Raw genomic sequence first — 22,298 nt, forward strand, 5'->3', positions numbered from 1 at the left:
GGATGTCCTACGAAAAAAGTAGGAATTTAACCCCAGCATCCTGGATAAATTTGCCCACTGGCCTCTGTCCATCATCACTCGGTCTTCTCAACACCAGTCAGCTGGTGTGGTGTGCGGTCTTGCGCAATATGGCTGCCATCGCATCATCCTAGTGGATGCTGTACACTGGTGGTGGACAGGGACGCAACTGCAAATTTACTGAGAGGTATGGGGATTCAAGTTTTGGATGCCCTTCCAGCTGCAACCCAATACTGGGAAACACCCATACACTCTCACATTCACACACACTCCTACAATACGGCCAATTTAACTCATTCAATTCACCTATAGCGCATGCCTTTGGACTGTTGGGGGAAAGAAGTGAAATGTTATGCAATGGCCAAGTCAATCACCTGACCTAAATCCGACTGAGCATGCATTTCACATGCTAAAGACAAAACTGAAGGGAAAATGCCCCAAGAACAAGTAGTAACTGAAGACCGTTGCTGTAGATGCCTGGCAGAGCACCACCAGGGACGAAAGCCAGCATCTGGTCATGTCTATCTATGCATTCCAGACTTCAGACTGTAGTTGACTGCAAAAGATTTGCAACCAAGTATAAAAAAGTGAAAGTTTTATTTATGATTATTATTCTGTCCAATTACTTTCCCAGAGATGGGTTGCAGCTGGAAGGGCATCTGCTGCGTAAAACATTTGCTGGATAAGTTGATGGTTCATTCCACTGTGGCGCCCCCAGATTAATAAAGGGACTAAGCCGAAAAGAAAATGAATGAATGAATTCTGTCCAATTACTTTTGGTGCCTTAACAAGTGAGAGGAAAATACGCAAACTGTTGTAATTCCTACACCGTCCAACTGATTTATATGTAAATACCCACAAATTAAAGCTGACTTTCTGCAGTTAACACTGGGAGAACATGCAAATGTAACGGAGGCCAGCTAGTAAGTGCTGTGCAGGTAAAACTCACTCCTCTGACCACTCAAGGTGCTTTAGCGATAGGTGCTAGAGGCCATGGTCTTTAGCCTCCTTGGTAGAGCAACCAACTCCCATGCGGAAGGCCGTCGGTATGATCCCAGCTCAGAGCGGGTTGGGTGGTGTAGGGCCGGCGGGGTTACATAAATTTGACACAGAAATGCCAATTGGCCTAGCTGGTACTCGACTGTGAGCCACCGTGCCACCTATTTGTATGTTGCTTTAAATTATTTTACTAAGTTAATCAGTTTAAAATTTTAACTTAAGATTTTTCATTCATTCATTCATTTTCTTGTCGGCTCAGTCCCTTTATTAATCCGGGGTCGCCACAGCGGAATGAACCACCAACTTATCCAGCAGGTTTTTACGCAGTGGATGCCCTTCCAGCCGCAACCCATCTCTGGGAAACTTAAGATTTTTATAATACAAATATCTTAATATAAAAATATAGATTTTTTTTATTAGTCAATTTGATTGATGTAAGTTGAAATGACTTTTAGTATCTGGATGCAGCCTGTATGATGCAAGCTGAGATTGCATCACTCAGCGATGCATTCTCAGATACAATGCGCTTAATGGAGTGAGTGACGTCACTATGACGGATAGGGTTAGGGGTGGGGTTAGATAAGTGCATTGGATGCAGCTCAGATTGCACTGCACCAGGTCTGCATCCAAAACCCTCTAGAAATGACTAGAAAAGGTAATTAGATTCAACTCAAAATTTAACTGTAATGTAAAATGCATTTGATTTGGTTACTCCTATAGTAAATATATATTTATATAAATCACATTATAAACTCATATAGTGATTATAAATCACAATGCCCATATTTTATATACAACTGAACCCAAGCCTAGAAAATCAAACCTAACAACCCACACAATCTTACATAAGCCCACGCATGACAAAGCCATTTCCTCTTATGTTGAGCTCATGAAGAAGCATCTGGGAGTGGAAGTGGGATGTTTAAATCATGAGAATGTCATAAAGTATGTCTCTTCTGCTTAACAACACAGCTCTGCCCCCATTTCCATTTTCTCCAGGTTCTCTCTCTCGGTGTAGACACGGGTTTACAAGGCACACTGCTGACTGCATTCACTGTCAGCACATTAGCTGCTGCCCTGGAGTAAAGGCCACTTAAGCTGTGTGAGCACTCCAACGCCAGGAGAACAGAGCAAGCTTTTCCATCTTTCATGCGCCAAGAACTGCTCGCCTCCGAGGAACCACAACAAATGCAGCAGAACCTTAAAAGAGAGTGAAAACAGACGCCGCTCCACAGATCATTTGTCTGCTGCACAATTGATCCAAGAACACAAGCTGAAATGTGATCTCAAGACACAGCAGGTGAAATGGCTAAATAAAATGAACTAATAGTTCTATTGATATAAGGGTGTAAAATCAATGTACAATCAGGGTATCTTCTGTATATTCACTCATTCATTTTCCTTCGGCTTAGTTTCTTTATTAAATCAGGGGTCGCCACAGCGGAATGAACCGCCAACTTATCCAGCATATGTTTTACGCTGTGGATGCCCTTCCACCTGCAACCCAGTACTGGGAAACCCCCATACACTCTCACATGCACACACATGAGGGGGGAGAAGTTAGGGAGCGAACAACTGTTGTTATTTAGCTTACAAAATGAGACACAAACCGTGAGGAGACGCATGATTTTATAGTTTACAGAGTTAAAATGCAAAGAAATAAACAGTAATGTAACGCCCTGCTACATTTGTTATCCATAATTTCATATACAGATTTATATAATATAATTTATATAATTATAAAGATAATCGTGTTCATATAAACACTATAAATGAGCACTTTTCCCTCAATCTCCAGGTCTGAATCATAGGTCTGAATGCAGACTCAGTGCAGCAGGTCTCTTGCCCTGTCTATTTTAACCATTAGCCCTGTTGGTAATCTGGAGGATTTAGGCAAACACAGCAGCACGGCGATGTGTCTTAATGTGAACGAACTCCTGATAAAACACAACGTCCGCCATTCTCCGATTCTCATACTGCTCTCCTGACAAAAATGCTTGCTGCACACAAACAGCTTTGCTGTATCGGCCCTGACAGCATTGCGGAAAAAACATGCAACAAACCCTGTGGATCAAACAAACACATACGAGCCTTCATGAACAGCTAAACACTGTGTGCCGTGGGTTCGTGTCTCACAGCTTGGCACTGACAGGTCTGCCTTGCCTTCAGAAAGCACGTGCAGTCATGAATAATTAAGAAGCCGGCTCTTCTCATAGGATAAGAGAACTCTGCTATGAATAATTATGAGTAACCGACACGTCATCTTTGCACTTGCAGTTTTGCGCTACATCGCCGATTTTGATCCCGCCTCAAAAATAATTTTAAATCCAGAAGTTGAAATTAGCTTACAAAAGCTCAAAATTAGCGTTTTCCCCACAATTAAAGCTAACAGGTGCTAACATTGTCTTAACTCAGGGGTCACCAAACTTGTTCCTGGAGGGCCGGTGTCCTGCAGATTTTAGCTCTAACCCTAATCAAACACACCTGAACCAGCTAATCAAGGTCTTGCTAGTTATACTTGAAACACCCAGGCAGGTGTGTTGAGGCAAGCTGGAGCTAAACCCTGAAGGGACACCGGCCCTCCAGGACCGTGATTGGTGACCCCTGTCTCAACTGATGCTCAACACACTCTGTTAAAATCTCAAAAAAAGTACTCGAGGGTTTTGTGAACCTTTAAAGTTCACTGAAAAATTAAAATTACTTTATCATTTACCCTCCCTCATGTAGTTTTAAACAGTTCAAGTTTCTTTCTTCGGCTAAACACATTCATTTATTCATTTTCTTGTCGGCTTAGTCCCTTTATTAATCCAGGGTCGCCACAGCGGAATGAACCGCCAACTTATCCAGCAAGTTTTTACACAGCGGAAGCCCTTCCAGCCGCAATCCATCTCTGGGAAACATCCACACACACACATTCACACACACACACACACACACTACGGTCACTTTAGAAAACCCAATTCACCTGTACCACATGTCTTTAGACTGTGGGGGAAACCAGAGCACATGGAGGAAACCCACATAAACGCAGGGAGAACATGCAAACTCCACACAGAAACCATTTGAGTATTTGTAGACAGTCTTAAAATCTGTTAATACTGCTTCTGCAACAAACATTTAACTAACTATAAAACCTTTGCACTCTGTTAAGATAGTTGGGTTAAAAATACCTCAACAAATAACCCAACCATAGGTTATTGGAGCACATTACCAACTATGCGTTATTTTAACTCAGTGCATTGGGTTATATAATTAAACTCAATGCATTGGATTATTTTAATTAATTTTTATTTATTATTATTCTTGTATTACTCTACTCTGCTACTATTACTGATACTACTATTTATTTAATAATTATGGCTGGGTAAATAAATAACATTCACTTTTTAAAAATATTAAAAATGCTTCATTTCAATTACATTTTAGTTCCAGACACATTTGTTAAAATAAATCAAGAATCACAAACGATGAAGAAACCGAACAACGTGCAGACAGTTATAAACTGTGCAAGCAGAAAATCCTGTGTTGATGGAGCAGAATATGGAGCTCTGTGTGCTGTAGAGGCTGTCCAGCAGCTGCAGCAGGCTGCACTCAATGTCCACAATGTACAATACATTTTAACCACATCCAAACGATTCTAAAAGATGGTTTTGGATGGGAAAAACAGATATAAAAACCACGACACGAAGGTAATTTGATAAAAAAATAATAATAATAACATTATTGCGTTATAAATAAACTTGTAATTGTAATTGTAATTGAAATGAATAAATAAACTTGAAATTGTAATTGAAATGAATAAATAAACTTTATAACGCAAAACACATTAAGCACCCATATATACGGCTGTTGTGTCAGTTAAATCAGTTGACTGTTGGAATTCAAAATTTTAACCCAACTGGTTGAGTTATTAAACAAATAACCAAATAAGGTTTAAAAATAACCCAACAAAGCACCAAATATTTAACTCAACTGGTTGAGTCATTAATAAATAACCCAAAAAAGGTTAAAAATAACCCAACAAAGCACCAAATATTTAACTCAACTGGTTGAGTCAATAGCCCCTTTCACACATACAGACCTTTCCGGAAAATTGCCGGCAATTTTCCGGAAAGCTTGTATGTGTGAACAGGTCCTTTTTGAAAATACCGGTAAATTCGTTCTGGCTATTTTTCGGAAAGAGAAGTTGTAACATTACCGGCAATTTGCCGGAATGCTGCGCTGTGTGAATGCAGAAGGAAGATTGCCGTAATAAGCGCGTGCACGTCTAGAACGTGCTGACGTGAGACGTCTGCTTTAGCCAATCACAACAGTCAGACGCATTTACGTCCGCGCGGTTTGTGAGAATAAAAACCTTTGAATATTTTTCCAGACACATTTAGCTGCTAGAAGTTAGTCAGATCACGTTTATATGTTCTTCTTTATGCCAACTGTGTAAATAATCATCGATGACATGCTTATGATAAGCCGTTGTTTGTTTACCTTTAAGCTTTGCGTGTGCCTTTAGCAGGTCGCACACCAGAAGCGCCGCTCGGCGCCGCGACACGGCGCGTACATGACAGTTTAAGGTATCACACACCAGACGCGCACATTCGAATGATATTTAACATGAAACTAATCAGATGGCGCTCTGTGGCGCGGCTGAAAAATGAACTGCGTCCTGAGCCGTCGCCGGGCGCCGCCGACAGCCGCCGACTTGCGGCGCCGGTGTGTGTATCCTGATAGAAACCTATGTTTAGAATTCTAAAATACATGGCGCTGCGTGGCGCTGCGCGGCGGCGCTTCTGGTGTGCGACCTGCTTTTGAAACAGCCTGTGAGCGCCATCACACGCACATATTATGAACATCTCAACATGAGAAAGTGATCCTGCGAAAGTTGTTCACAATATTGATCATCCACAGAGTTTGTAATTTAGTCAAATGTTTACACATACAAGCGCAACCGTTTAAAAGCTCATTTGTGGTGAATGATGTCAGAATTTACCGGTATTTTGGAATGGATGTGTGAATGCTCTTTTCCGGAATTTTCCGTAACGTCCTCGCCTGTGTGAACAGCGCTTTTTTTTTTTTGAATATACCGGTAAAGTTGTTCCGGAAATTTTCCAGATATTTACCGGTATCACTGTGTGAAAGGGGCTATTAATAAATAACGCAAAAAAGGTTAAAAATAACCCAACAAAGCACCAAATATGCTTAACTCAACCACTGGGTTAAATAAATTACAACGTTTTTTACACGTCAACTTACACTAACCCTAACCGCAACCCAACAGTCTACTTATAATTAATAATTAAATAAAATTCAACAAACGGCCCATCAAAATAAAGTGTGAACAATATCTTCTTTTGTGTTCAACCAGTAAAGAGTAAATGATGACAGGCTTTTCTTTTTTTGAAAACCCTTCCATTAGACTATACTATGAAAACCAGAAAATACTTGACAGATGCGTGAAACAACAGTGTTTTCGCCTGCAGTGTCTCCCCTTAAGTGAACCGGTGCATGCAGCGAATAGTTTGATGTTATTTCCCGTGATATAACTCCAAATAAACATGCCTTCTCTTTCATGCAGATTGTGCAAGACGACAGGTTTCAGCATCATAAAACAAAACCCAGGCAGTTGTTTTCTACAAACACGAGGTGAGAAACTACTGCATGCTTATATATTCTCCTTAATACCCTCTCACTAAACCATTTGGGAAATAACTGGCGCATAATCACAATAGGCTTTCTGCACAAATGAACACTTTCCTGTTCATCAATAGATGTGGTTAACTTCATTAGTACAGCTTTCTCAGGCTAATGGTTACGTATATAGGGTTTATTCATTCATTAATTTTCCTTCGGCTTGGTTTCTATTTCAGAGGTTGCCACAGCAGAATGAACCGCCAACCATTCCGGCATATATGTTTTAAGCAGCAGATGCCTTTCCAGCTGCAACCCAGTACTGAGAAACAACAATACACTCTCACACTCATACACTACAGCCAATTTAGTTCCTTCAATTCACCTATTGCGCATGTGTTTGCACTGTAAAAAATATGACCTCTTTATAACATGTTGCGTTATCCTGCTAAAAGTAACCATCAGAAGATGGGTACACTGTGGTCATAAAGGGATGGACATGGTCAGCAATAATACTCCGGTAGGCTGCGGCTTTGACACAATGCTCTGTTTGTACTAATGGGCCAAAGTGTGCCAAGAAAATATCCCCCACACCATTACACCACCACTAGCCTGAACTGTTGATACAAGGCAGGATGGATCCATGCTTTCCTGTTGTTGATGCAAAATTCTGACCCAACCATCTGAATGTCGCAGCAGAAATTGAGACTCATCAGACCAGGCAACGTTTTTCCAATCTTCTACTGTCCAATTTTGGTGAGCCTGTGTGAATTGTAGCCTCAGTTTCCTGTTCTTAGCTGACAGGAGTGTCATCCGGTGTGGTCTTCTGCTGCTGTAGCCCATCCGCTTCAAGGTTGGACGTGTTGTATGTTCAGAGATGCTCTTCTGCAGACCTCGGTTGTAACAAATCTCAGTTATTTGAGTTACTTCTGCCTTTTTCTCAGCTCAAACCAGTCTGGCCATTCTCCTCTGACCTCTGGCATCATCAAGGCATTTGCACCCACTCGTTATTTTTTTCTTTTTAGAGCCATTCTCTGTAAACCCTAGAGATGGTTGTGTGTGAAAATCCCAGTAGATCAGCAATTTCTGAATACTCAGATCAGCCCTTCTGGCAACAACAACCATGCCACATTCAAAGTCCCTTACATCATTTTTCCCCATTCTGATGCTCGGTTTGTACCTATGTCTACATGCCTAAATGCATTGAGCTGCTGCCATGTGATTGGCTGATTAGAAATTTGCGTTAACAAGCAGTTGGACAGGTGTGCCTAATAAAGTGACCGGCAACTATAAGTATACATGCATATATAATAAATAAAACAAAATTTGCTCTGTTTTCTTGATCACCTTGTCTCTTTTTCCTGTTTTTCAACAATTGAGTCACTATTTTCCCTAGAAATAAAAAGTTGTAAATGTTTTTTAACACAAAAAAGCGTATATTTTGTGTTTACTGTGCTCACAGTTACTGCTGTTTCATTTGGAATATCTGTTTAGACCTGGATTTGTTGACAGCATAAAATATGCGCTCAACAAAGCTCAGATGGTTTGAAGTTCCTAAAATAGTGCAGAGCTGCCACATTCACACTCACACACACACACGCACAAACACACATACATACACAAACACACACACACTTTCTCTCCACCTGAGTGACGGTGCTTATCCATGCCGAGAGTTTTCCAGTCTATCAGACAGAGGACGGACCAGGGTTAAACTACACCTGCAGCTCACACACTTACACTCCGCTAGCTTGAATCCCATCAGCCTGAAAGCCTCAGGCCAAGAGAATAGGGGTCTCAAACAAAACAAAAACCACTACCATTCAATGCTGGAAAACTTAACCAATGCAGACGGCTGCAATTAACATTACTCTTCTTACTGCATGACTTTACTTGACTAACACTCGTCTGATTGTCTCATTAAGGTGTTGTTCTCACCTGGAGCAGGTGGTGCTGGACTCTCCTTCTGGGGCTTCAGGGGCTGGACAGCAGAACTGGTGCAGGACCGTCTGACTCCTGGAAAGGTGGAAATCCATGTTATTTACATACAGTTGAAATCAGAATGGTTAGCCCTCCTGGGAATTTCTTTTTCAAATATTTCCCAAATGATGTTTAGCAGAGCAAGGGATTTACACAGTATTTCCTATAATGTTTTTTTCTTCTGGAGAAAGTCTTATTTGTTTTATTTCGGCAAGAATGAAAGCAGTTTACAATTATTTTATAAAACTTTTTTTTATTTTAATCCCGATTCACTTGAGGTGACTGTAAAAAAGAAAACAAGGGCTAAATTAAGAATCATTTTGGAGGACATCCACTAAATAATACCTTTAGAACACTTAAGAGCTCATTCAGTGAGAGTCTAATGCTTGTATTTTTATGATGTACTTGTAATGTGCTGTAAGGTGTCCTTGAGTGCTTTGAAAGGCGCCTAAAAATAAAAGGTATTATTATTATTATTGTTACTATTATTATTATTATTATTATTATTATTATTAATGCCCCGGTGCTCATTCAGAAGGTCCTTTATCCCAACCCAACCGCTTTTTAACGAAGTGGTGTCATTTCATTCATTCATTTTCTTTTCGGCTTAGTCACTTTATTCATCTGAGGTCGCCACAGTGGAATGAACTGCCAACTTATCCAGCATATGTTTTACACAGTGTGTGCTTTTCAGCCACAACCCAACACTGGCAACACCCATCCACTCTCGCATTCACATTCACACTATGGACAATTTCATTCATTCATTCATTTTTTTTCGGCTTAGTGCCTTTATTAATCAGGGGTCGCCTCAGTGGAATGAACCGACAGCTTATCCAGCACATTTTATGCAGCGAATGCCCTTTCAGCCGCAACCCAACACTGGAAAACACCCATACATTCTTGCACAAACTCACTTACACTACGGCCAATTTAGCTTACCCAATTTATCTATAGCGCTTGTCTTTAGATTGGGGGGAAACAGGAGCTCCTGGAGGAAACCCAGGCCAACACGGGGAGAACATGCAAACTCCAAACAGAAATGCCAACTGACCCAGCCGGGGCTCGAACCAGCAACCTTCTTGCTGTGAAGTGATTGTGCTACCCATTGCACCACTGTGATGTCCGTGGTGTAATTTATTTGGGGGTTTTTTTTCAGTTATTTACTGTGTTGTGATGTGTAGTGGATGCAATGGTGTGTTGTTGTACTGTTCTCTAATGTGTTGTGTTTTTGTGCTATTTGTTGTTTAATAATAATTGTATTGTGATGTCGGTGTTAATGGTGGCAAATGAGTTTCCCTTCGCAGGGATTAAAAAACGGATGTTTATTTTATTCAGAAATGACAACTGGCCCAGCCGGGACTTGAACCAGCAACTTTCTTGCTGTGACCACTGAGCCACCGTGCCACCTCTTAATTTCATTCATTCATTCATTTTCTTTTCGGCTTAGTCCTTTTAATCAGGGGTCTTAACAGTGGAATGAACCACCAACTTATCCAGCATATGTTTGTAGGCAGCGGATGCCCTTCCAGCCACAACCCAACACCTGGAAACCCCCCTATACACTCTTGGATTAACACACATACACTAGGGCCAATTTAGCTTATTCAATTCACCTATAGCACATGTCTTTGGACTATGAGAGAAACTAGGGCACCCAGAGGAAACCCACGCCAACACGGGGAGAACATGCAAACTCCACACAGAAATGCCAACTGACCCAGCCGGGGCTCGAACCAGCAACCTTCTTGCTGTGAAGCAACAGTGCTAACCACTGAGCCACTGCACCACCTCTTAATTTATAGTATTATATTTATAAAATATGGCAATGCAGTGGCGCAGTAGGTAGTGCTGTCACCTCAGCACAAAGGTTGTTGCTTCAAGGCTCGGCTGGATCAGTTGGTGTTTCTTCTTCAATAATGTTTAAAATACTTCAGTCCCTAAATAAAGAGTCCTCCTGAAAATGAGTCCTCCACTGTTGACAGCACATCAAATATGTTTACTTCTCACTGGAGCAGAGCTATTAATACAATCGTATTTGCATATCACTTCTGTGCAGTCCTGCTATTGTGCGATTTTCATTATTAATGCAATATTCTGTTGTGCGAGTACAATTCCCAGCTGCTTTCTTGTTGGAAATATGATCTTCACTGTAAGAAAATGTAGGATTTCACTCAATTCCTTCATGTTGTCCAAACACATAATCGATTAAGTTTACAGTTACAAATTTAAAGGTGCAGTAGGTGATCTGCCTAAATGCTATCCGTTAGTATAATAGCTTTGAAAACACAGTCCCTCCCCTGCTATCCAAATCCACGCTTCCTGAAACACGAACACGCTCATTAAAGATGACAGAGACCCACTAGATCATGTCATTCGCCAGTTAGAAAACTTAATAATACTTTATAATGCTACAAAACTGAATGAAAAACTGTATTATATCTAGTACGTTTTAAGATGTGTATAAGCAAAACTTGTCATAATGTGCAATGTTTCATGCATGAAAGGATTGAGTGTCTAACTCTCTCACATGCTTTGTCCTAAAGTGACTACTTCATGCTTAGTGGTTGGCCAGCTGCGTGCAGGAACTGCACTTATAACTGAGTCCTGCTTACATGCTATTTCAGAGTGAATATTCAGAGTAGCATGGTAAACAATACAGTATATGGAGCGCATCACATGCTGTCATTGTTCAAAAATGACCCAATGTGAATATAAAAGCAACTTCAGCTCAGTAAAGCAGGCTAGGCAGAATAGCGCTGTTCACTGATGTTTTGTTGTTAAAATAAATATAAATCTATATTATCGATGCTGTAAAAAGTCCTTATGAAACTGAAAATAGTCACATCAGTCTTTCACCAGGAGATTTCAGTGGCTCAACAACACTTCTGTGCATATAACCCCATCATGACACACAGGGGTGGATTTAATGATTTGGGGGTCGTAAGCAATTCCAGCCATGGGGCCCAATAGTCCTAAAATGCACCCTATCTACTTTCTTTTTTTAATTTTCACTTACTTTGTAAACTAGAATCCACTAGAGCTGCAAAATGAATCAATGCATCTGAATGTAATTAATGTGATTAATTATAAATGCAATTTTCTCACAGACATGTCTTAATTTTATTTTATTTCTCTGTTGAAACAAAACAAAACAAAATAATCTAGGCTATCACAGACGTCTAAAAGTTTACAAACTACTACTACTACTACTACTAAAAATAATAATAGTAATAATAATGGGCGATGCGGTGGCGCAGAAGGCTGTGCTATCGCCTCACAGCAAGAAGTTCGAGCCTCGGCTGGGTCAGTTGGCGTTTCTGTGTGGAGTTTGCATGTTCTCGCCGCGTTCGCATAAGTTTCCTCTGGGTGCTCCGGTTTCCCCCACAGTCCAAAGACATGTGGTACAGGTGAATTGGGTGGGCTAAATTATCCATAGTGTACGAGTGTGAATAGTGTGTATGGATGTTTCCCAGAAATGAGTTGCAGCTGGAAGGGCATCCGCGGCGTAAAACATATGCTGGATAAGTTGGCGGTTCATTTCGCTGTGGTGACCCCAGATTAATAAATGGACTAAGCCAAAAAGAAAATGAATAAATAATAATAATAATAATAATAATAATAATAATAATAATAATAATAATAATAAAAGATTGCCATCCATTAAAACCAGAACATTTTAAAAGTGTTTTGGGACATTTTGGGCCCTTAAGTCCTTAATTTAGATGTTTTTTTATCTTTGTTCTATCTTAATGCAATCTCTACTTTTTAAATGATTTGTTATCTTAAAATGAATTTACAACCAAAAATATTAAAGATATATTATATATATATATATATATATATATATATATATATATATATATATATATATATATATATATATATATACATTTATATATATGACTGCTGGACTGCTCTATGATTGGGTTGTGGTGGACAAATATGTGCAGATGTAATAATTATTATATTTTATTTTATGATATTATTATAACATAAAATTAAATCATTATAATATTATATTTTTATTTATATTAAATAATATTTCATTACGTTAACATTTTATGTCACTCTCACCATACAATATATGGTAGAAAACAATGTTATATATTGTTTATAAGTATAATTTATACTTCTAGATATTTATTGGGGACCTCGCTTATTGGTTAAATCCGGCCCTGATAACACAACGCAATCTACTTGAGCGTTGCATGACTAAAGGACTATTAAAACATAACATTACCTGTCTAATAGAAATACTTCAGCCATGGTGTCGTCCTTCCTCCAGCGTGCAAAAGCAACTTCAGGAATTTAAAAAGTTGTGATCGAGCATTTGCTGTTTGCTGTAACTCTCTCGTGTGCGCGTCATGAACACGGCACACGTGCACGTGCAAATGGCGGATCTATACGTGAACGAGTGCTCAGATGTACAAATCTACATTTGTTTGGGCCACTTATCAGAATTATAAGAATCATCGATTCGAATGGATGAACATTTATTATTCTTATGCCTTACCCAGAAATATAAAACACATATTAATACATTTAGATCATTTACTTTAATAATTACTATATTGGAATGTAAAGGAACTTTCAACCAGCACAACCAAAACATGCTTCTGAAGATAATCACCTAATCCTTTAACTGGATTGAACATTTTTGTTTTACAACAAAGTTGTCCCAAAAACACCTCAGGAATTGTGTCATTTCAGCTTAGTTTAAATAAGGTTTTCATTTTTTGCATTCCACAGATGAAAGAAAGCAATTTGATGGGGAATAAATGATGATTTCAGGATGAGCTACAGTGTAAGAGTCTATTACAAACACTCATCTTCCCTCATTAATACCCATGCAACAGGCTGAAAATATACCTGTCATAAGAAGACACTTTGAAGATGCCGATGTGAAATTCCCTTTAATGAGCTGCATGCATGAGCTTAATTGGGCCCTAAAACTCATTGGCAATGAGTGTCTCACACTTCCAGCACAACTACATGCATTCTGTCACATAAACAAACACCAAAATAAGGTAACATCATTTCAGACTGAAGACTCTGAGTGATTTTTACCCTAAAGCAAGAGATAATACCACCATTAAACAAATCAGAGGGGAATGTATCACTCCAGTTTTGCTTGTGGGGTATAACACACACACACACACATACACACATATACACGCACACAGGGAATACTCTACAAATGCAGCGTGAGATGTGCACTGAAGCAGATGAGAAGCCTTAATAGATGACACACACACACACACACTCAGTCAGTATCCCGTTCTTTCTCTCTCTTAGTGTGGATTAGATTCCAGCTGGCGGATCAGCTTCACATGCACTATGGGAATGTCACTTAAAGCCGCACTTTACGCATAAATCTGTGTGTGTGTGAGTATGTCTGACTGTTTCCACGTAGCTCCCTGGCAATAAAGTATTTTAAGTGCTTTTTAAAAATGCATTCTTGCTGCAAAATAATCAGGTGCATTAAAAACCTCTTTCTTCAGACCTTTTGCCCTGGAAAGAGTGAATATGTACATAATTTCTCATGCATTTCAGAGAATGTAGCCTAGTTAAAGGGATAGTTCACCCAAAACTGAGAATCTATCATCATTTACTCATCCTTCACTTGTCACAAACCTTTCTTTTTTTACTTTTCGTTAAACACAAAAGAAGATATTTTGAAAAATGTTGTAAACCATTGACTTCCAGTGTTTTTTCCTCCTACTTTGGAGGTCAATGAGGGTACATTTTTCTAACTATCTTCTTTTGTGTTCAATAGAAAAAAAGAAGACTCATAAAGGTATGAGGAACTACTTGAAGGTGAGTAAATGATGAGTAAATGTTTTAATTTCTGGGTGAACTGTGCCTTTAATTCAATACTAAACCCACATGCATACAAGCGCTGATAAAAATTCAGCAAACCCACATATCTTTACAGAAACGTTGCCCACAATTGTTATTGATGTGCAATTGCATGTTCACGGTGGCCTACATACAGTAACATTGTTATGTAATCCCGATTGCGCATGTAATCTGCCTCAGCATCTCACCGATCTCGTGTTTTCCCCAAAAGAAAGCCTCATTTGTTGTGTTCAATGACATGTGTGATGGAAAAAAACCACTCACTCGGATGCCCGTGGGAGTCCCACAGCTCGGCACAAGGTGGCAGGTGTCTGCGGGACAAGGGAGCGACAGCAGGGGTCCTGGAGGTCCTCATCTTCATCAGCAGAGTCCGGACTGGCAGTGCTGGGTCCAGCAGGCACGAGCTGCATGTCCAGTGGGGAGATCTGCTGCTGTTGCTGCTGTGGGGTCTGGGTCTGCACCGGCGGCGTCTCGGCTCTACTGGTTCGGGGTAAACTCGAGGTCCGGGGGGGTGGAGGCGGATGATAGCGCGGAGGGTGCCGGTGATGGCTGCCGGAGTCCCGAAGCTGCCGATTTTCCGTCGCTAGATCCTCCAGCCGGCGCTCGAGTATGTCTATCCGATATCTCTGCGTTTGTATCAGGCTCTGCTGGTTCTGCACGATGGCGGTAAGCTCCTTCAAATAGAGCACCGCCTGCAGAGGGTTCTCCAGGAGGCTCGACATCCCGGTGAAGCGCCGACGAGTGATGCTGTCCAGGCGGAGTGGCGTTGGTGTCGGTTCCCCTCACCGGTTGCACGGGCTGATGTTTAAATGGCTGAACGGAGAGTGAGAGAGACCGAAAGAGCGAGAGACCCCCGCCTCCGCCTCCACCTCCGTGCCCAGAGCGCGCATGAAGGGATGCGCGGAGTGGTGCTGATGCGAGAATGTCAAAACACGGGATTGAAGGGGGCGGGGTCAAGTGCGCAAGTGACGTCACGGGGCACGCTGTGAGGCGCAAATTCAATTTGCTAGTATTATATTTATGTATAATCATATATTTTGTTTTTGTATAGGCCTGCCTGCCCATGGCATAATTGTTTTGTATTTGTAGTTTATCCATTAAAGGTCCTGTGAAATTAAAATGAAAAAATTTAAATTTAATTTTTAGGAATATATCTATTAGTGTCCTCCAAAACAGAGACAAAATTCGCGTTTAGAAGATATAAAACCAATATAAACATGTAAAGTTTGTCACTTCTGCCTAAATAGATGGGTGTTTCTCATCTTGACCAATTAAATGCTCTCTAGTATCCGACATGCCCCGCCCCCTTCAAGACGCTTCTCATTTGCTTTTGATTTGATGCGCTTGATCTGGTCTCTACCACTCTCACTGGCAGAGCTATGATAAAAACAGAACGCTATTGTCAGGGTTCTGCCACTTTGGTCTTGTAAATTCTTGTTTTGGTGGCAGAGCTCTGACACTACTCCACGTCTGGTCCTGTTTCTGTCTCTGTGTGCGCGCGCGCGCCGTCGTGGGTGTACGCAGAGTGTGCGCGCTGCCACTTGATGTGGCCGCGCGCGCTCTGCGTCCCTCAGACGCGCGCGCTCTTGTACTAGTGTTTGTGTTTGTTCTGTCAGCAGCGCGCTGCTTTATTCTCGGCGCCTCCGTCTAGTTGGTTTCAGTTTTGGTTGGCGCTGAGATGAAGCATGCGCGTTGCTTATGTGTGAGCGCACGGTAAGGTATTTATCTATCGTGTGCTCGTGTCTTGCGTCTCTTGTCAAAGCACGTGGCTTGGTGTTTACATTGTGGTCACGTGCTTTTGTCGTGTGCTTCAGTGTTGCGTTATGTGAGCGCATGGCTTGTATTGTCTCTCTGTGTCATGCGCTCTCCCGTCTATTGTCTAGTCCCACCCTCCTTGTTAACCCATATTTAGTTAATTGTGTTCACCTGTGTTTCAATTTACTTTTTGGCTTTATAATCCCCCTCATGTTTTCAGTCCTTTGTCAGTTCGTCGTCAATATTACTCTGTCTTGTTGTCTCCAGTCCTGTCAAGTTTGTTTTTGCCTTTTTATTAATGTTTTCCCCTTCGGGGTAGTTTTGTTTTGCCTTTTATTTTTATTTGTAGTTTATAATAAATATTCCTTCATTTTTCTGCAATTGGGTCTGCACTCCTTTTTTCCCTCTCCGTTCGTGACAGTACGAACTGACCAAAATGAGGACCCAGCAGAAGGATGACTCCTTCCTCAGCCACATGCCACAGCTTCTCCGTCTGCATGCGCTGCGGCAACATGGCTCTGAGCTAAAGGAGTTTGCGGAGAGGTTCCGTATGGCAGCAGAGGGGCTTGGGTTCAATGACTGGGCTCTTTTGAATCTCCTGAACTTCGCTCTTGATAAACCCCTCTATCCTCTGCAGATACAGAGATTGGTGGGCTACTCGTACAAACAGTTTGTGGACCATATGGTTAATCAAGTTGCCCATGAATGTCGTCAGGAGAGAATCTGCTCTGTTCTTCCACCAACAGACCAACCTGAACCCAGCTCACTGCTGCCTCCCACAGAGAAGAGGAAACTGAGGAGGAGGAACAGGTCTTCCTCTATTGTTACCCCTCTATTGGTGACGGAACCTGCTGCAGCCCACCCAGCTACAACACTGGCTGCAGCATCACCCAGTGAAGCACCCGCAACAGACACTGCATCAGTCCAGCAGGCAGTGGAGTATGCTGCAGTGTCTGAAGAGGTGGCCAGCTTCCCGCCACCCAGACCAAGGAAGCGTCGGAGGAGAAAGGGCTCCTCCACCACAACGGCTCCAGCCCCTGAGCGCCCTCCAGTGTCGGCTCCAGCCCCTGAGCGCCCTCCAGTGTCGGCTCCAGCCCCTGAGCGCCCTCCAGTGTCGGCTCCAGCCCCTGAGCGCCCTCCAGTGTCGGCTCCAGCCCCTGAGCGCCCTCCAGTGTCGGCTCCAGCCCCTGAGCGCCCTCCAGTGTCGGCTCCAGCCCCTGAGCGCCCTCCAGTGTCGGCTCCAGCCCCTGAGCGCCCTCCAGTGTCGGCTCCAGCCCCTGAGCGCCCTCCAGTGTCGGCTCCAGCCCCTGAGCGCCCTCCAGTGTCGGCTCCAGCCCCTGAGCGCCCTCCAGTGTCGGCTCCAGCCCCTGAGCGCCCTCCAGTGTCGGCTCCAGCCCCTGAGCGCCCTCCAGTGTCGGCTCCAGCCCCTGAGCGCCCTCCAGTGTCGGCTCCAGCCCCTGAGCGCCCTCCAGTGTCGGCTCCAGCCCCTGAGCGCCCTCCAGTGTCGGCTCCAGCCCCTGAGCGTCCCTCAGTGCCGGTCCCAGTCCGGCTCCTTGCCCTGCCGGCGCCACCCAGACGTCTTGCCCAGCCGGCCCCAGCCCGGCTCCTTGCCCTGCCGGCGCCACCCAGACGTCTCGCCCAGCCGGCCCCAGCCCGGCTCCTTGCCCTGCCGGCGCCACCCAGACGTCTCGCCCTGCCGGCGCCACCCAGACGTCTCGCCCTGCCGGCGCCACCCAGACGTCTAGCCCTGCCGGCACCAGCCCGGCTCCTTGCCCTGCCGGCGCCACCCAGACGTCTTGCCCAGCCGGCCCCAGCCCGGCTCCTTGCCCTGCCGGCGCCACCCAGACGTCTTGCCCTTCCGGCGCCACCCAGACGTCTTGCCCAGCCGGCCCCAGCCCGGTCCCTTGCCCTGCCGGCACCACCCAGACGTCTTTCCCAGCCGGCCCCAGCCCGGCTCCTTGCCCTGCCGGCACCACCCAGACGTCTTGCCCTGCCGGCCCCAGCCCGGCTCCTTGCCCTGCCGGCACCACCCAGACGTCTTGCCCAGCCGGCCCCAGCCCGGCTCCTTGCCCTGCCGGCACCAGCCCGGCTCCTTGCCCTGCCGGCGCCACCCAGACGTCTTGCCCTGCCGGCGCCACCCAGACGTCTTGCCCAGCCGGCCCCAGCCCGGCTCCTTGCCCTGCCGGCGCCACCCAGACGTCTCGCCCTGCCGGCGCCACCCAGACGTCTCGCCCTGCCGGCGCCACCCAGACGTCTCGCCCAGCCGGCGCCACCCAGACGTCTCGCCCAGCCGGCGCCACCCAGACGTCTCGCCCAGCCGGCGCCACCCAGACGTCTCGCCCAGCCGGCCCCAGCTCGGCTCCCTGCCCTGCCGGCGCCACCCAGACGTCTCGCCCTGCCGGTCCCAGCCCGGCGCCTCGCCCTGCCGGCTCCCCTCTGGTCTCCAGCCCTGCCGGCTCCCCTCTGGTCTCCAGCCCAGCCGGCTCCCCACAGGCCTCCAGCCCAGCCGGCTCCCCACCAACCTCCTGCCTTGTCTCCCCTGATAGACTCTCCCTGGGTCGTCCCTCCTGCTCCTCCCTGGTGTTCCCTCCCTGCACCCTGGACGGACCCTCCGGCTCCACCCTGGCTCCCTGCCGGGGCCCCCGACCCACTGAATCCACCCTGGACTGTCCCTCCTGATCCTCCCTGGTCTTGCCCTCCCATCCCTCCCTTGTTTGTCTTGTTGAGTCCGGCTTGGCTTCCCTCCCTCCCCCCCTTCATGTCGTCTTGCCTGTTCACCCCCCTGTCTTGTGTCTGTTGATGTTGCCTGTTTTGTTGTCTTGTATTGTTTCTTGTCTGTCTTGTACCTTGTTGGATGTTCCCTTTAGGGACGCCAGGTGGCGTCCCTTTTGGGGGGGGCTAGTGTCAGGGTTCTGCCACTTTGGTCTTGTAAATTCTTGTTTTGGTGGCAGAGCTCTGACACTACTCCACGTCTGGTCCTGTTTCTGTCTCTGTGTGCGCGCGCGCGCCGTCGTGGGTGTACGCAGAGTGTGCGCGCTGCCACTTGATGTGGCCGCGCGCGCTCTGCGTCCCTCAGACGCGCGCGCTCTTGTACTAGTGTTTGTGTTTGTTCTGTCAGCAGCGCGCTGCTTTATTCTCGGCGCCTCCGTCTAGTTGGTTTCAGTTTTGGTTGGCGCTGAGATGAAGCATGCGCGTTGCTTATGTGTGAGCGCACGGTAAGGTATTTATCTATCGTGTGCTCGTGTCTTGCGTCTCTTGTCAAAGCACGTGGCTTGGTGTTTACATTGTGGTCACGTGCTTTTGTCGTGTGCTTCAGTGTTGCGTTATGTGAGCGCATGGCTTGTATTGTCTCTCTGTGTCATGCGCTCTCCCGTCTATTGTCTAGTCCCACCCTCCTTGTTAACCCATATTTAGTTAATTGTGTTCACCTGTGTTTCAATTTACTTTTTGGCTTTATAATCCCCCTCATGTTTTCAGTCCTTTGTCAGTTCGTCGTCAATATTACTCTGTCTTGTTGTCTCCAGTCCTGTCAAGTTTGTTTTTGCCTTTTTATTAATGTTTTCCCCTTCGGGGTAGTTTTGTTTTGCCTTTTATTTTTATTTGTAGTTTATAATAAATATTCCTTCATTTTTCTGCAATTGGGTCTGCACTCCTTTTTTCCCTCTCCGTTCGTGACAGCTATTGGCTGCTTTTTTAAAGGGGAGGGGCTACTCCATGTTCCACCACTTCATGGGACCTTTAATAAATAAATAAATAAATTTACATTGGTATATTACATCTCTTAAATAGCCTATAACAACGATAAGAATTGGATATCTACTTTTATTAGTTAATTTATTATTATTATTATTATTAGTATTATTATTATTATTATTATTATTAGCAATAATTTGTTAATTTTATGTAGCCTATCTCAACCCGGATCCATATAGCTTCTTATATTTTCCATAAATAAATAAATAAGTTGCCTAACATGTCATATACCATGCAAATGTATAGAAATATGTTCAGCATGAATACGGAGTGCTCAGTGCCTTTATTGTTACAGATTTAGATTTCTGTTGCTTAGTTACCAAATGAATGCCTCATTTGCAAAAGGATTATTAGCATGACAGTCTCTCAGTAAGCAATGCCAAAGCATCAATGCATAAATAAATAACTGCATAAATAAGTAAATAATAAGTAAAATAATAATAATAAATAATGTCAAAAATAACAAATATGAAAAGAAATGCAAACATAAAAAATGTTCTGTCATATGTAATTAACTTACACACAAGTGGACTTTTGAAAGTTGTTTACATTCATTCATTTTCTTGTTGGCTTAGTCCCTTTATTAATCCGGGGTCACCACAGCGGAATGAACTGCCAAATTATTCAGCAGGTTTTTACGCAGTGGATGCCCTTCCAGCCACAACCCATCTTTGGGAAACATCCACACACACACACACTCATACACTACGGCCAATTTAGCCTACCCAATTCACCTGTACCGCATGTCTTTGGACTGTGAGGGAAACTGGAGACCCACGCGAACGCAGGGAGAACATGCAAACTCCACACAGAAACGCCAACTGAGCCGAGGTTCAAACCAGCGACCTTAGCACTACCTACTGCGCCACTGCCTCGCCTTGTTTACATTCATTAACAATTATTTTAACATGTTCATGCACTCTCAGAAATAAAGGTATGCAAGCTGTCACTGGGGTGGTAGCTTTTCAGTTGGTACATGTTTGTACTTAAAGGGTCAATATTGGTACCTCAACAGTAGATATTAGTACCTAGGAACACTTTTGTACTTTTTAGGTACTAATATGTACCCTTGAGGTATTAATATGGATAAGTTTTATATAGACAAATTTGTATCTTTAAAATATAAATAATATTATATATTATATATAATTATATATAAATAAATTATATATAAAGTGTTATAATAATTGATAAATATCTCAGATTTTTTACTTTTCAACAATTTCACAGTAAATAAAGATGTAAAACTCGATACAAAAAAAAAACTGTTAATGTGGGAGATGACTTAGGAAATTCCTGTTTGTGTATGTACAATGTTGCCTATAAAATGAAGAAATTAACAATATATTCAAGACTTTTGTTGGATTTGTTTTCATAATAAAAAATAATATATTTTAATGAAGGCTGCACGGTGGTGCAGAGGCACATTCACCTCACAGAAGAAGAAGAAGAAGAAGAAGAAGAAGAAGAAGAAGAAGAAGGTCTATTTGAGCCTTGGCTGGGTCAATTGGCATTTCTGTGTGGAGTTTGTAAGTTCTCCCCATGTCGGCATGGGTTTCCTCTGGGTGCTTTGGTTCCCCCACAAGTCCAAAGACATACGTGATTTGGGTAGAATAAATTGTCCGCATGTGAATGAGTGTGTGCATGGATGTTTCCTTGTGATGGGTTGCATGAAGGGAATCGGGTGCGTAAAAACGTGCTGGATAAGTTGGCAATTCATTGCACTGTGGCAATCCCAGATTGATAAAGGGACTAAACCGAAAAGAAAATGAATAAATGAATGAATGAATGAATGAATGAATGAATGAATGAAGGAAGGAAGGAAGGAAGGAATAATAAGTTTTGTACTTTTAAAAAGTATATTTGGCTAGATCCTTCCAGAAATTGTTTACAACGTTGCATTTAAACAATAAATGGCAAAGGCTCTCTTTTTCCACACTGCAGACCAGATATCCTCCATTTCAATGTACTTTGATAATAACGATTTTACTGGGCAAATTGAATGTAGTATTTTAAAATGAATTTCCTCAATTTTATTATTAATAGTGTATTTGAAGGGAGTTAGACTCTTTTCCAATTAATATTAACTGTAATAGACTTCCAGGAAAATTTGCCTCTAGGAGTCATTTTATTTTGCTTCTGAAAAATAATACAAATATGTTTTTAGTACATGTTTTATCATTCAGCCCAACACCTTTTAAATGTAATTTTGGGTTTACAACAGACAGAATTATAGCAAATATGATTTGTGTGTTGGTGTTGTTTTATTTGACGTCTCTCCAGTTACGCGCCAACGTCAGACGTCACGT

General features: G+C 43.2%; 1 protein-coding gene and 2 long non-coding RNA genes across 6 annotated transcripts in view; 1 reads left to right on the plus strand and 2 right to left on the minus strand.

Moving 5' to 3' along the window:
* The window catches only part of LOC141378804 (uncharacterized), a 21,130-nt gene extending 13,065 nt beyond the window's left edge, over positions 1-8,065 (plus strand). The window contains exons 2-5 of the long non-coding RNA XR_015514671.1: positions 2,017-2,317; positions 2,447-2,524; positions 6,587-6,654; positions 6,879-8,065. This is a non-coding gene — a long non-coding RNA (uncharacterized LOC141378804). The remainder of the gene's footprint in view (positions 1-2,016; positions 2,318-2,446; positions 2,525-6,586; positions 6,655-6,878) is intronic.
* The window catches only part of iqsec3b (IQ motif and Sec7 domain ArfGEF 3b), a 55,077-nt gene extending 39,672 nt beyond the window's left edge, over positions 1-15,405 (minus strand). For all 4 annotated transcript variants that reach the window (XR_015514532.1, XM_087292796.1, XM_087292795.1 and 1 more), the window contains exons 1-2: positions 14,746-15,405; positions 8,578-8,655 (exon numbers count right to left, since the gene is read on the minus strand). Coding sequence is in view for 3 of the 4 variants with exons in the window: in XM_087292796.1 (XP_087148922.1) it covers positions 8,578-8,655; positions 14,746-15,203 (536 nt within the window). In the remaining variant the exon portion in view is untranslated. The remainder of the gene's footprint in view (positions 1-8,577; positions 8,656-14,745) is intronic.
* On the minus strand, positions 1,436-8,230 carry LOC147839648 (uncharacterized). Its single transcript, XR_015514689.1, has 3 exons — positions 5,818-8,230; positions 4,826-5,518; positions 1,436-4,756 (listed from the first exon to the last, which is right to left on the minus strand). It is a non-coding gene; the product is annotated as an uncharacterized LOC147839648 (long non-coding RNA).
* Positions 15,406-22,298: the final 6,893 nt, after the last annotated feature.

Source organism: Danio rerio, chromosome 18, assembly GCF_052040795.2.
Source record: "Danio rerio strain M-AB ecotype USA chromosome 18, GRCz13ab, whole genome shotgun sequence".
In the NCBI taxonomy this organism is placed as follows: domain Eukaryota; kingdom Metazoa; phylum Chordata; class Actinopteri; order Cypriniformes; family Danionidae; genus Danio; species Danio rerio.